We start from the raw sequence: 16,266 nt of genomic DNA on the forward strand, positions 1-16,266 counted from the left end.
ACCATTGTGGGGGAGTGGACAGTGACGTTAGATCCCTACTCACACTGTACGTTGAAATAAATACCAATTAAATGTAAGAAGAACGAAGATCAACACCCTCACAGAAAAAGAAAAACATGCAATTTTTAAAAGAAACAAGTAGACAATGAACATACATAAACTCAACTGTACTAGTTATTAAACAAATGCAAACTGAAAACAATATACCATCTTCTACCTTTTAAGTTGGCAAATACTTTTCAAAATGAGCTCTCCTATACTCTGCTGAGGGGGACTTGACTGCTATATCCTTTGGTAAGGCTCTTTGGCAATATATATATTTTTAAAAGGTCCTGAAAATATCTATACTCTGAACTAATAAATATGCTTCTGAAATTTTCATAAGATAAAAAATATGCAAAAAAGGTATATGTTCAAAGATGTTTGTTTAAAAGGAACCTAAATGCACACTAAAAACAAATAACCTCCCTATGGTGCTTCTAAAGAATAGACTGCTACAAGCCTACCAAAGGCTACCAAAGATCATGCTGTAAAAGAATATTCAGGGTCATAAAGATTACTCACATTATCCAAGAGGGCAAAAACAGATATACAGTACCTGTATAGTAAAACCAGAAGGATCACGTTCTGCTAAATATGAACAAGTTGCTATCTCTGAAAGGTGAGGATTACATGATTTGTGAGTTATTCTATAATTATAATTAACATATATTACTTTCATAATTAAAAAAATACACCATTCATTCATTTATCCAAGAGCCTACTATGTCCCACACTAGGGATACAGTCTATACAAGGCTGATTTCTGGCTCTCGTAGGGCTTATGTTCCACAGTGGGAAACAAAAAGAATATACAAGTAAATAATGTACAAGGTACTTCCAGAGGATGTAAGTTCTATGAAAAAAATAAAAGAGTGACGAGAGAGTGATGAGAAAGGAGAGGGACACTCAGGTCGGGTGGTCAGGGAAGTGGGTAGAGGCTGGGCAGCTCCAGGAACAGCACGAAGGCCAGAGGGCTGGAGGGCAGGGAGCAAAGGAAAGAGCAGGACTAGGGACAGCCGAGGCAGAGCACACAAAGCCTAGTAGGTCACAGTAAAGAGCGTGACTTTTAAATGCAATCAGAAGCCCTGTAAGGGTTTTCTGAGAGGGGAGTGATAAGATCTAAGTCTTGAAAAGATCACTCTGGCTGCTGTGAAGGGCAAGAGGAGAAGAGGGAGGCAGAGGGAGGAATCAGGAGCCACTGCAGGTGTTCAGATGAGAGCCAACAGCTGTCCGCACCAGCCCGGCAGGAGTAAGGATGAAACACAGCAGAAGGGTCTGGGATATATTTTGGAGCTAGAGCCAAAAAGGTCTGCTGAGAGATGAGATGGGGGAGGATAAGGAGAATAAAGAAATCAAGGATGATTCCTAGGATTCTGAACTGAACAGCAGGAGCTGAGGTGGTAAATGAAACAAAAAACGAAACAAGTAGAGAAACAGGTCTGGGGCAGAGTCAAGAGCTCCTGTCTCAGAAATGATCAGTTTGAGATTCTTCTTAGATATCTGTGGTAGGAAGAAACTTGGCCCCATGACCTTTCCTCCCTAGTTTCCCATGAATATTTTACATTACATGGCAAAAGGGACTTTGCAGATGTAAGTGAAATTACTAATCACTGACTTCAAGATAGGGAAATTATCTTGTCTTATCCGGGTGGGCCCACTGTAATCACAGGAATCCTCTAAAAGCAGAGGAGGAAGGTAGAGAGATTCGAAGCACAAGGGTTTATGCACCGTTGCTGGCTTTGAAGATGGAGTGGGCCACAAGCCAAGGAGCCTTCTGAAACCAAGAATGAGCCCCAGCCACAGGGACATCTGCCCTAGAACTGCCTGGGATTCTGCCAACAACCTGAAGGGGCCTGGAGGCCTCCAGATCAGCATCCACATTCTGACTCGATTTTGATTTCATCTGACTTCACTGCTTTCATTTTGACTTCAGCCGGGTGAAACCCTAAGCAGAGAACACAGCTGAGTAATGCTGTGCCCAGACTTCTGACCCACAAGCACCGTGAGATAACAAACAGGTGTTGTTTTAAGCCCCCAAGTCTGTGATCATTTGTTACAGCACCTATAGAAAACTGCCACAATATTCTGGAGGAAATGCCTGCTAGGTAGGCATGTAGATAAATAAGTCTGGAGTTCAGTGGAGGAGTCAAGGGAAGAGATATGAATTTGAATGTCAAATGCATGGTACTTAAAAGCTGGGTAAGATGCCCCAAAGGTGAAAGTATAGAAAGAGATGAGGAAGGTTTAGAAATAGGGCAGGAGAAGTCACCAGGGAGACTGAGTGAGACAGCACAGAGGTGAGTTTCAAGAAAGAGGGAGTGCTCAACTGTGACAGAAGCTGCTGAAAGCCCGAGTAAGATGAAGACAGGAAAGGAATCACTGGATTTGGCAACGGGGGATTGTTGGTGATTTTGACAAGCACTGGTTCGGTGGCATGACAGGGCAGAGGCCCAGTGAGGCAGGTGGAGAGAACACGATATGCGAGAGGAAACAGGTGTGCAGATAACTCTTTCAAGAGGTTTTGCTTTCGGAGAGCAGAGAAATAGGACTTTAGCTAGTGGTGGGTGTGGAATTAAGGACAGGAGGAAAGATTCAACGAAGAACATAAGGTGTGCTTTTATGCTAATGGAAATGAGGCAGCAGAGGGGAGCAACTGACATATGTGGCAGTGAGCTGTATGATATAAGGTAGAAACAGTGGGTGCAGATAAGGACAGGCTCTGCATTCGGCGCTAAGGAGGAGTTCCCCCCCACCCAGTGACATTTTCTCAATGAAGAATGAAGCAAAGATACCAGCTGAGAGTGGTTTAGGGAGAGAGGACAGGTATGAATGGTCACTTTGGAGAGTGAAAGAATGAACATATTAGGGAAATTTAGCAGGACTGTCAGGCTGTTTTGAGCATCCTTCAGAGAACTGCAGTCAGTTTAAACTGAGGGTCATAATTCCAACGTTTTCTCTTGCCACGTTTGACGGCTTTGGTTGCAGAACAGGTGGACAGTTGGGTTTTAGCCAGAGTTTTATTAATGTGATTTCAAATGTTGTTAAAACATGACATTTTCCAAATGTCTTCTTTCTGCTATAGCCAAATATAGCTTACTCACTCTAAACCTGCTGTTAGAAGGATGACCTTAGAAGGCTAGCTCAGTATTCTTTTTTTTTTTTTTTGCGGTACGCGGGCGTCTCACCGCCGCGGCCCCTCCCGTTGCGGAGCACAGGCTCCGGACGCGCAGGCCCAGCGGCCATGGCCCACGGGCCCAGCTACTCCGCGGCATATGGGATCCTCCCAGACCGGGGCACGAACCCGTGTCCCCTGCATCGGCAGGCAGACTCTCAACCACTGCGCCACCAGGGAAGCCCTCAGTATTCTTGATAAACAAAAATGTGCTCAGATGCTCCTTTGCATGTCCCTCCCTCAGGGGTGGGCAGAAAGGTAAAGACACTGCTCCACTACCTCACGGCACTACCATAATGCTGGCGATGCCATCTCGACACTGTTTTCTGTAATCACTGCATTCCATGCATGGTGAGCTTTGAAGTCTTTACCCCACAAGCTTCTTTTTTTTTTTTAAATCTCTATTTGAGGAGAACATGGCTCCCCTCCATGCATGGATACACACACACACATTCACACATTTAAATTACAGCTGTGTGCATATATGTATGTATATATATGTGTGTGTGTATATATATATACAGCTGGTCTATTATTAACCGTTGCAGGTATCTTATCTTTTTATTTTTTTCTTATAATAGGATTTCAGTTCAACAAGCTTCAGGGAAAAAAAAAGTCAGGCTTAACTCAAATATAAATGTAAAAAAAAAAATTAGAAAGAGCTTGACAGGGTCCTTCAGTGAATTATAAAGTTCTTCCTAATATCCAAAGGGAGTACCTAGATACCTATTCTTTCCTTGTTGGCGTCCTATAACTGCTTATGTAGCCAGTTATATTAGAAATCAACGGACATTTCTTAGAGACAAACCCCAGAAGATGGTAATATGTGAAGCCTCAAGAACAGGTTTTATCAAAATGAGCGTGAAAGCGAGTCAGGTGGGTGACCCACATAGCATCAATCTGTCTATATGAACCAAGGATAAAATTCCTAACAACCTAATTTCAAGTACCTTCCTGCCTATCCAAGAGGCATAACACGAGGAGATTAACATTTACAAAGTTATTTTGAGTGCTTTAAAGAAAATGGTTCTATTACTATATTACCATTATATAATATCCATTGTAACTTAAAATTAAATTGTACACCCCAATGACACCATGCTTCTCAAAATAAAGAAGTCTGTTTTAGCCACATTATTCATAAAATAATTCCTTTCATAATAGTTTCTCTTTCAGTTGTGCATAATTTTGCTTTACCTTTCCATCAGGTGCATGTTACTTATTCATGACCATCCTCTGTCTTTTAATGGTTCTCCTTTCTTTTTTAATCATGCACAGCTACACATTCATTCTCTGTGCTCTAATCTTATTGAAAAACACATTATTTGGGCTTCCCTGGTGGCACAGTGGTTAAGAATCTGCCAGCCAATGCAGTGGACATGGGCTTGAGCCCTGGTCCGGGAAGATCCCACGTGCTGTGGGGCAACTAAGCCCGTGAGCCACAACTACTGAGCCTGCGCTCTAGAGCCCGCGAGCCACAACTACCGAAGCCCTCATGCCTAGAGCCCGTGCTCCGCAACAAGAAAAGCCACCGCAGTGAGAAGCCCACGCACCACAACGAAGAGTAGCCCCCGCTCGCCGCAACTAGAGAAAGCCCGCACGCAGCAACGAAGACCCAATGCAGCCAAAAATAAATAAATAAAACAAATTTATTTTTTAAAAAAACCACATTACTTGATCCTTAAGTGTCAATAATGACTCCCAATTCAGGGACAACCATGACAGGAGAGGGCAGAAGAGTGGACGACCCTTTCCATCAGGGCAGTTTTAAATCTTTTTCATGATAACATACACCGAGAGGTATATGTATTTGTTGGCACATAACTTACACAACTGTTATAAGTTGAATTGTGTCCTCCGCAAAAGATATGTTGAGGTCTTAAGCCCCAGTACCTGTGAATATGACCCTATTTGGAAATCAAGTCTTTGCAGATATAATCCTGTTAAGATACAGTCACACTGGAGTGGAGTAGGCCCGTAATCCAGTATGACTGGTGTCCTTATAAGAAGAGACACACACACACAGGGAGGAGTACGCCACGAAGACACAACAGAGGGGAGAATGTCATGTGACACCAGAGATAGAAATTAAAGTGCTGCAAGCCAAGGGTCAGCAGCAAACCACCAGAAGCTAAGAAGCAAGTAAGGATCTTCCCCTGAAGACTTCAGAGGGAGCACAGGCCTGCTGGCACCTTGATTTCTGACTTCAAGCCTCCAGAACTGTGAAACAATAGATTTCTGTTGTTTTAAGCCACCCAGCTTGTGGCTGTACTTTGTTACAGAAGCCCTAGGAAACTAGTAAAACAATGAAGCATAGCCAGTGAGATGCCTTTAGAGAGATCATCTTAAAACCATTCTAATTTATAAAAACAAGTGAAACCATGTGTTATTTTTATAATAATCAATTATTTGCAATACATGTTATAGCCAATTGGAATACATCAATAAATATTAATATCTTCATTGAGAACCACAGCAGTAGGTATAACAAAGGATGATGGGAATACTTTAATATTTTTGCTTTAGAAATCTAGAATTTAAAGGTATGCCACTGGCTTGAATTTCTAAGTCTGACTTTCCTAACTCTTAGTTTTTGTTTGGATTAATATACTTCGATTGTCAAGTTCCTAAATCCAGCTCAAGAGTCATGCATACAGAGGAATATCTAAATACTCTTAAAGGTCTATGGTGGCTTTGTGGTTTATGTTATACATTGAGCTGCCCCGGAGTTGTTCAATGGGCGTAATTCTCAGTGAATTCGAAAGACATGATCTGAGCAGCCTAAGAGCATTACTGATAGGCTACATGTTATTAGGCTGACACACTTAGTCCTGTCAATTTCTTAATTCAGGGAAAAGGGGAAGTTGAGAGAACACAGGGAATGGATTAACTCATGCATTTATGAATTCATTCCATAAATAGTTCTTGTGCCATGAGCAAGGCATTAGGGACACCATAGTGAACGAGATGCTCACAGAGCTCTTGGGTGTCACGGTAGGGGCGGGGGGGACACACAACACGACTAATAGTACAGTTAACAATTTAAGTGCAATTGTGCCAAGTGCTACAAAGGTAGAGAACGTTACAAGAACAGAAACTGAGTACCTTCCTTGAGGAAGTGAAAGGAGAGTGAGCTCTAAAGCTCAAAAGACTGCAGTCATGTGTTCCAATGGGTGCAGCAAGAGCCTGTGGCAGAAGAAGCCTAACTTACTCAGGAAACAGTGAGAAGGTCCGTGTGTCTGGAGAGCGGTGATGGGGGATGGGAATGGCGTGAAAGGCAGGATGGCAAGGTAGGTGGGGCCAGACCACCCAGGACCTCTAGGTCTGTCCTGCACATCCCTCCCATGCCCGCCAGGCTGCCAACCTGTTTCCGACCCCTCCATAGTGTGTAAATAGAGATGGTCTTACTTGATGTGGTGGACTCCAAAGTGACCCCCATGCTCCCCACTTCCTGCTGTTCATGCCTTAGTGTCATAATCTGTGTTGTGTAGTGAATTGTGTCTCCCTAAAAAAATATACTGAAGCCCTAAACCCCAATACCCATTAATGTAATCTTATTTGAAATTAGGGTCTTTGCAGACATAATCAAGTCAAGATGATGTTATACTGAATTAGGGTAGACCCTAACCCAGTATGACTGGTGTCCCTACAGGAAGAGGGAAATGGGACACAGACCTAGACACACAAAGGAAGAAGACCATGTGACAATGGAAGCAGAGATTGCAGTGCTGCAGTTGCAAGCCAAGGAACACCAAGGACTGCTGGCAAAATATCAGAATCTAGGAAGAAGCATTCTCCTGTGGGTTTCAGACTGAACTTGGCTCTGCTGACAACTTGACATTGAACTTCTACCCCCAAACTGTGAGATAAGTTTCTATTGTTTTAAGTCATCTAGTTTGTATTATTTTGTTACAACAGCCTTAGGAAACTGATACAGATTGTGCTTGTGTGTGGGTGGGACCAATGATTTGCTTCTGAGCAACGAGATATGGCAAAGTGATGGCATGTCACCCCAATGATTACATTATGTTATATAAGACTCTGTCTTGCTAGCAGACTCATTCTAGAGACCGTCTTCCACATGCCAGCTATGAAGACGCAAGTCGCTATGAGTCCTACAAGGAACAAGTCCACGCGGAACTGCAAGGAGTTGAATTCCACCAACAAACACATGAGCAGGGAAGTGGAGGCCTGAATCAGGCCTCCAGATGAGACCACAGCCTGACTGACATCTTGACTATAGCTTTGTGAGACCCTGTGCAGAGAACCCAGCTAAACTGTGCTTGGAATTCTGACCCACAGAAATCATGAGATAATGAATACATGTTGTTTTAAGCTGCTAACTTTTTAGTAATTTGTTAGATAGCATAGAAAACTAACATGCTTGAACAGTAGTATACCAAACTGTTAGTAGCAGTTTAGCCTTTGCATTCTCTCTGGGCATAGGAAATGTTGAAAGCTGACTCTTTTATGGATATTTTCAGGCACTCTTCTGAGGTTCCCAACACTGGGGACTCTCCTACAGTTCCCCTGGTGTGAGCACATGTATCTTCTCACATCAGGCATTTTCTTGCTACTCCTTCCTTGGGAATCCAGTGATCACTTCCTGGTTCCTGCTGCTATGGTCCCTCTGGCCAGGACCTACGCCAACACCACGCCAGCACTCTCCCCCGTGAGGCCTACCTCTGGGCACCTATACACACTCAAGGATCCTTTGGCCTAACCAACTCTGGGAGGGTAGGCCATTCCCAACATGGCAGCCCTCTCCTCAGCCCGTCCCTCTGCTTCAGCTTTGCTACACAGCAGTCCAAAGCCAACAGCTCCATGGGGTCCCTCCAACAACAGAACACTACATTAAGCTTGTCCAGAGTCCTAGTTCTCTCTAGGCTGGAGGTGAAGGAGTAGGGGTGGGTGACAGTCACTGCACGGCAACAGTGCACTCCGAAGACTCTCTTTACCAATCTCTTCTCTACATTCTGTAAACGTTTTTATCTTCGATCTGGTTCAAGAGTCCAAGACTCACGGAATCAGCCTGAGCACTTCCTTTATAAATTCTGTGCGTGGGGTCTGTCTCACAATCACTTTCCTATCTATTGTTTTGGAAATCCCATCAGAATGCAGGCAGGAAAAGTGCCACTTTAACCACCTGTTTCTTTTAGTATTCCCAAGTCATAAAATAAGAGTAAAATTTAGTGTTAATGTTACAACTCATTTCTAGCTGACATTTAAAAGAATCAGTGATATTTACATTCTTAGACAATTGTTAAAATGATGAACTCTATTTAAAATAATTACTCAACACTCTTGAACAAATTTATCTATGTTTTGCAAGCAGAAATTCAGAACAAGGCAGAAGCCAAGGAATCAAATATTCTCAAGTACGTAAAAGCTCTAATTATGGGTGGCCAAAGTGCCCTATTTAAAATACAAAGTTTATTCATTCATTTACTGAACAAATATTTACTGAGTACCTCTTAAGTGACAGACTCTTTTATTTAAACTTTTAAAATATTTAATTTTGACTTTATCCAGTTAGCTTAAAAAAAAAAGTATAAGAGAAAAATGCACATCAGGATAAGTCTTAGAAATGCATATAACTCCAGAATTACCTGAAAAGGCATTGCTGTAATATCTAGACAGGGTCTGCATGATGTCTTTTGAGTGCTGGGTCCACGGCGCTATCTTTCTGTAGGTTTTTACACGATGAACAAGTTGGGAACCACCATACTGAAGGGACAGGGTATCCCCATGATCTTCATAGAGTTCCTCAAATAACCTAAGCAAAACATACAAACACTAAAGAATTTCACCCAAAGTATTACACACGTATTCACTTAGCTGTGGACTCAAAACAAGTATTTTACTTTATGAATTCCTCTAAGCCTTTCTTTTCAAGTAGACTCTTCAACATCTCGAAGATATATGCACATACAAAATATATTATATTTTATAGTAATGGTCTAATAAGCAACAAAGTCAAAGAAAATGCTATATATATATATTAAAAAAAAGCAGGGGCACCAAAAGCATAACCCATCAAAGCCAGACCAAGGTGGTTTTAACTCTATTAAAAGAATCCTAACTTTCTGCAGCCTGCCAAATCAATTTACCTCCCATGACAGAATTTTCTGTTCTCTCTGAATTGCCTTTGGGAAAAAGGACATGCTCTTGTCACAAACAAACCATATTCTTTCCTAGAAATACACGTTTGAAACTTATGTTTCTTCAAGTGTCTGTCAAAGACTTTTTAGTGCAGTGATATCTGAGGACCTGGCCATTTGTAAGCTCATCGCTTTTTTTTTGACAGAGCCTTTATGACTATCTCAGAGGACCTATAACAGCGATCACTGCATTTTCAAGAAATGGTACTTCACACAATGTCATGGACCCAACGGCCAGTGAATAAACAGTATTCCTTACTGAAGAATCAATGTTTTATCTGTCTTATATGTTTAATTCAAAATATATGAAGGCTTATTACTTTTTTTCCCTAATGCAGTCTGGATTTATTTCTTAAAAAACCTACTAGTTTGGATTTATCTAAAGTACATAATGTTTATTGATAATTAACACAAATAGGAAAATAAAAACCATGGTAACAATACACAAGGCTTTAACAGAAATATATATTACCAAATTAATTTGAATAATGTCTTTTAACAACATGGTTTTTGAGAAGCTGAAAGGAGAAACAAGTTCATAAAAGTCCTTATTAATCAGGTTTGCTTTCTGTCATTACCAGCATTCGAAAGGCAGAAAATAAGGCTTACCTAACTGCATCTGTATCAAACTGTAGATTCGGTTTGTCAATTAAGCCCAAGGAATACAGCTGATAAGCCAGAGCACATTTCCCCACCATAAACTGTGCTGTGTTGGTGCGATCCAAACAGTCCACACAGTTGGTTCGAAGAACACCAGTCTAAAGAGAAACACCTTGAACTGTCATTCATTATTCAGTCACCAAAACTACTTCCATCCTACTTTAGATTTCTTTAAGCAATAGAAGATAGCTGCAGGCAGGGTATTATTCCTGAACAAATAATGAACATTTTTTTCATTATAAAAGGTTATATTTGCTGTTCATTTAATACTGCTGCAACAGCATCATTGCACCCTCTAGTCTATATTTGAATTATTTTCTTTAGTTTAACAAGATAAAAATAGCTAACATTTTCCACATGTATCAATTAGTAAAATTGTGCTTTTTTCCCTGATCTATCTCCTTTACTGTACAAACTAAAATATTCAGTGGGTGAGGCCATTTCATTCTTAAAGCATAATTAATATATATACTGTTGTATTTGGTTCATTTTCCAAAGTCTTTCTAATTTATTCTTTTCACATTTCTGTTTATGGTTCTATTTCCAATAACAAAATTTATACTATATAGAAAAAATCTGTGGGCGATTATTATTTCAGCTACACATCCTTCGCAAGAGTTAAACACTAGCAGTAAGGCTTTTAAAACTCATTCTCAGGACTTCCCTGGTGGTGCAGTGGTTAAGAATCTGCCTGCCAGTGCAGGGGACATGGCTTCCAGCCCTGGTCCGGGAAGATCCCACATGCCGCGGAGCAACTAAGCCCGTGCGCCACAATTACTGAGCCTGCGCTCTTAGAGCCTGCAAGCCACAACTACTGAAGCCCACATGCCACAACTACTGAAGCCCATACGCCTAGAGCCCGTGCTCCACAACAAGGGAAGCCACCGCAATGAGAAGCCCGTGCACCACAATGAAGCATAGCCCCTGCTCACTGCCACTAGAAAGCAGCAACGAAGCCCCAACGCAGCCAAAAATAAATAAATAAACATATTTTTAAAAAAACCTCATTCTCAAATGATTAATAATTTTGCATTCAATAAGCAGTATCTCTCTCCATGGTTGCTTTCAGAAAACATCATACACTGGATACAGATTCTATTCATTATTAATACAATGTCATCTATACCTGCAGGCGACCGGTGGAAATCACACATCCTCCTAGTTCATTCCACCTGTGTTTAAAAATACATGCTTTAATTAAAAATTTTTAATAACATAATCTATATTCATATTTGGTACTAGCTCTTTATTAAGAATCAAAATAATAGGGCTGAATGCCCCTGAATAATCAGCTGATTCAGTTTACTTTCATTCTCTCAGGAAAGTGAATATGCAAGTCACAGAGACGGAATGCTATCCATGCGCTAAAGGGAGACCAGGAAAGGAGCATCTTAACCTGCTCCAGCCCTACACTCTTAGCATTTTGTCACCCATGTTCAACCAAAATCTCTCGTGCTTTAATTTAAGCGCATTTCCTGTTTGGTCTCTACAGACATGACTAATAATTGCAGGGCAACTTTATAATAAAATCTTCCAAGCCTGATCCTTCTCGCCTCAACATCAGGAGGCCCCACCTCCTCCAGCTTTTCTTCATGGAGCTTTTGTTTTTACAGTCTTCCTTATTATTTTCTTTCCTACATACTTTCTCCACGTGCTAATGAATGCCTGGGGAAATGTTCTTATTACATAAGTACTATATCATGATATTACTATTTTAATTATTTAAAATATTTTAATTATTTAAAACAAGGTGCAGTGAAGAAAATAACACAGCAGGCCTGACTGCCATCCTCAGAAAGGCCTGCTTACAAGGCTGGCCCGTGGCTGGAGTCTGGAACTTCAGTTCCCACCATTCCCAGAACAGACAAGAGTGGCTCAATGGGCCTAAGCCGTCTGTAGAAACAACATGGTTTGCTGAACATCCTTTCCTTCTGCGAGTCTGAAATTTTGGAAGCTGCCAGGCAGAGGCTGCCTATAGGACCACCTCCAATAAAAACCCTGGCACCAAGTCTTTCATCATCTCCCCTGGGTGGCGACATTTCACACACACATCACAAGTCGCTGGGAGAATTAGCGCTCTCTGTGTGCCTCTACCAGGAGAGGACTCTGGAAGCATGCCCCTGATTTCCTCTGGACTTCATCCCATGTGCCTTTCCCCTTGGCTAATTTTGCTTTGTTTTGTTTGGTAGTAATAAATCACAGCCAAGAGAACAAGAATATGCTGGGTCCTTTGAGTTCTCCTAGTGAATCACTGAGCCTGGCAGTGGTCTTGGGGACCCTGGTCACAGGTGCCCCGAAATTCAAACTATAACAAAAGGATTACTTGCAAAGATGTACACATTAGTAGTTGGTTGTTTTTTGTTTTTGCTTTGTGTGTGTGTGTGTGTGTGTGTGTGTGTGTGTGTGTGTGTGTACCATTATAGTTAACTTTACTAACTGAAAATAAAATACTGGAAATATATAATATTGGCCCCTTAAAAGATAAATAAAGCACATTTGCTTGATCTGAAGGTGCTCACAAAGTAGTAATGAGGAAAGACTTGTGAGCAACTAACTATAATACAATGATACATTTTCATTAAAATGTTAGGTTAAATACTAACGTATACACTGGTTTATTAGAAAATTTTTCCTGCTCCTATTTAATACTGAAGAATAGAATTCATTACAGAAAATTTTACTTTACAGAAATATTTTATGTAATGTTTATTCTAAGAAGCAAGAGATTCCATGGCTTCCATCTCAGGGTATATACCCGCAGAGGAAACTGCATGCCATCGTGAACATTCATTCCACAGTCACATGGGCTGCGTGTCTTGTCTCCCCAAAGGAATAAAGTCATCCATCTTCCAAGGAGTCAAACTGCTCATATTTAGAATATTTTTTATCTGTAAGAGCAAAATTCTTGATTTCTTTTAGGTTTTAAAACACCATACATACTTTTCATCTGGCCGCAAAATGCTACAGTATGAATCAGGGCGGTTTACAAAGAAGCCTGTTTTCTTCACCACACTTTCTGCAATCACGTTCAGGCGATCCAGAACATTACACAGCTTGCTGAGGGCAAGGAGGAAGAATGAGAGAAGTGAGAACAGCCCACGTCTTAATACATATTTATTCTCACATCTAAAGCAAAGTCTACAGTAATGATACTCAGGGATTTAATTTTTAAAATCTCTGGTTTGTACTCAATAGGAACATTGTAAGAATTAATTTCTAGAATGCAATGTGTACTCAATAACTAGCAAGATTTGGCACAAGGAGACATGAAGGGCCTGTAACTCGATAGCAACTATTGGCAAGCCTTAAACTCGGCACATGACATCCCCCTGCAAGAGCTTTTCCCAAAGCCTTTCGCTCCCCAAGGGTGCAGTCAGTTAAATATGGATTCATGAAATATGAAGAGAGCACAATGCACAGTGCAGTGGAAGGGGAAGAAAACACTGGAAAATAAATTACTACTGATGGCACCAACCTGCAACCAGGCTTATACTATGGGAAAGTGTGTGTGTGTGTGTGTGTGCGTGTATGTTTCTGTGTGCGCACATGTACATGTATCTAACTACATAAAATGATTCAGAAAAAAGTACAATGAGTCAAGTGCAAAACAATACAGTGACATTTAAAAATAACGGAGACCTCAATATGAACCTAATGTTTGTATGACCCCTAGTAAATGAATGCAAGCTCCTTGGATGAGATGAGTTTTGAATCAGATCTTGACAGAGAGGTGGGAAAGCAGCCAGTGGAGGGCAGGGGGAAACAACAGGAACAAAGGTTCCAGAATTGGACCTTGGCTGCTGCACTGGGGACAGAACATGAAGGTTAGCTTTTCAGGAACAGAACAGCCCTGGGAATAAAGAAGAAGTTATGCATTCTGGAACCAACCAGGTGATGGGGCTTTAACGTTACACTAAGGGGTTTGGATTTACTATAAACAGTCAAGAGTTAGTACTGGTTCATCCATGCGTGAGATAATCTGAAAGTGGTGTCTGAGAAAGTGATTAAACAGGGAGAAAGAATGAAATAGAAAAAAGTGAAACTAATGCCTTTAAGGAAAAGCAGCAGAGTAAAGATGTTCTGAGGTCACTAGATACTTCAAAGAGAATTTCTAAATGGTAAAAATGGTGGGCAAAAAGAATTTGGTCAACTAATTTAAGCCCTCAAATTATACACCAGCAGTTAAACAGCCCCTCAAGCCGGTTCACAAAGGAAATGAAAAAAGTAACATTCACTTTACCAGAGAGATCAGCTTCCTGCTACTTTACATCACAAGAAGAGGAAAATATAACCAGACGTATGAGCATCTGCTCACCTTTTGGTGTACTTGGCCATATCCCAAGGAATATAAATAATCGTGTGCTCGGGAGGCAAAAACTGGTTGAGGTAGGTCACAGCAGCTACGAGTTCTTCACTCAAAATTCTCTCATGCTTTCTTTTCTCTCGTTCCTTTACCAAAAATTAAACATTTTCAGTGTTCTAACTACCTTAAATCAGAGGAACAGACTTTTAACATAACTTTGCCACTAAGACAAAAAGCTGAAGTGCTAAATATACAAAAATGAAACCTACCTACTCAAATTAAAATAATGCAAAGAAATAAATGCATCACTGAATTACAGTCAACAGATAATGAGCATTAAAGACTCAAGGAGATCAGATTTCTTCCTCATAACCTCCTACAGTCCCAAGAAGCCCAGCTCACCCTACACAGGCCTGTCCTACACACTCCACTTTGGCAAAGGAGAACTTCCCAAGGACCAGAAGAAAGGAACCTCCAACCCCAGCCAGCTAAGGACCAGAGAGAAATCAACTGGGCCTAGATGGCTAATCCCCAAACCGGCAGAGCGGAGAGTGCTTTCGCAGCCTTCATAGGCTTTTTTTTTTTTTTTTTTGGCTGTGTTGGGTCTTCGTTGCTGTGCGCGGGCTTTCTCTAGTTGCGGCGAGCGGGGGCTACTCTTCATTGCGGTGCGTGGGCTTCCCATTGCGGTGGCTTCTCTTGTTGCGGAGCACGGGCTCTAGGCACGTGGGCTTCAGCAGTTGCAGCACATGGGCTCAGTAGTTGTGGCTCACGGGTTCTAGAGCGCAGGCTCAGTAATTGTGACGCGGGCTTAGTTGCTCCACGGCATGTGGGATCTTCCCGGACCAGGGCTTGAACCTGTGTCTCCTGCGCTGGCAAGCGGATTCTTAACCACTGGGCCACCAGGGGAATCCCGTTCATAGGCTTTTAAACTTGACTCTCATAAAATCCCCGTGAGGTAGCCAAGGCAGCCATGTCTTCCCCTTTTACACTGTGGCTGGATGAATTGACGCTGAGAGGCGTTCATGGGACTAAACCTGACTGTCCACCTCCTTGCCTGCTGTAGCTCCTTAGATATCATACTGCCTCCCATTCAAGAGGAGCTGGTGCACAGTGTCCAGCTTTGTGGTTGGAGTGCTGGCTCTGCCTCTTACCAGCCACATGGCCTTGAGCAAGGTTCTCAACTTTCCTTGGCCTCCATTTCTTCGTCTGTAAAATGGGTAACAGAAGTATCTCACTTAAAGGATTAATGTGAGGTTTAACATGAAATGTGAGGTTAAACCTCATTAATTAACCTCATTAATGTGAGGTTTAACATGAGATGAAACATGATAGTTTCTTATCAGAGCATATGACACATGGTAAGGATTAATAAAAATTAACTTTATTGTTATCCTGATCAGGACTTCACATAGAAACAAACAAAAAACAATTCAGCAATATGGATACAGCACTGAGGTACTATTGCTGGCATCAAAATAGGTCTACACTGTTTTCAACCATGGTGATTACTTTTCAACTGTCATGAATTTAATTAGATAATCACTGAGGAAACAGAAAAGGGGTATCTATTTTGCACAGCTGTATGTATGGAGGAATTCGTTAAGAATTGATTAAGAACAGCATTAAATCAGTTTGGGATGAACAAATATTTAGCTTATTTTTACATCTGAGAAAATTAAATTGTATACCTGTAATTTTCTCAAAAGCACTTTAAGCCAGCTAGAGAAACAAAAAGTTTTTGAATTTCTTATATCAAATCTGACATTTAATGAGACAGAGAGATAAGGTTATTTCATCAACTTTCAATCATGTCTATGTAAAGAATCTGCTTTATGCATTGTCTGCCCACAGTGGATCAGCTAGTGGATTGTTTCATCGACCTTCTTTGGTCACAGACCCCTTTAACAACCAGATGAAAACTTCACATA

General features: G+C 41.3%; 1 protein-coding gene across 5 annotated transcripts in view; it reads right to left on the reverse strand.

Moving 5' to 3' along the window:
* The window catches only part of FIG4 (FIG4 phosphoinositide 5-phosphatase), a 129,828-nt gene that overhangs the window by 58,543 nt on the left and 55,019 nt on the right, over positions 1-16,266 (reverse strand). For all 5 annotated transcript variants that reach the window (XM_004264730.3, XM_049695513.1, XM_033418670.2 and 2 more), the window contains exons 11-15: positions 14,351-14,484; positions 12,976-13,092; positions 11,162-11,207; positions 9,985-10,133; positions 8,824-8,990 (exon numbers count right to left, since the gene is read on the reverse strand). In XM_004264730.3, coding sequence (XP_004264778.1) covers positions 8,824-8,990; positions 9,985-10,133; positions 11,162-11,207; positions 12,976-13,092; positions 14,351-14,484 — 613 coding nt within the window. The remainder of the gene's footprint in view (positions 1-8,823; positions 8,991-9,984; positions 10,134-11,161; positions 11,208-12,975; positions 13,093-14,350; positions 14,485-16,266) is intronic.

This window comes from Orcinus orca, chromosome 12, assembly GCF_937001465.1.
Source record: "Orcinus orca chromosome 12, mOrcOrc1.1, whole genome shotgun sequence".
NCBI classification, from domain to species: domain Eukaryota; kingdom Metazoa; phylum Chordata; class Mammalia; order Artiodactyla; family Delphinidae; genus Orcinus; species Orcinus orca.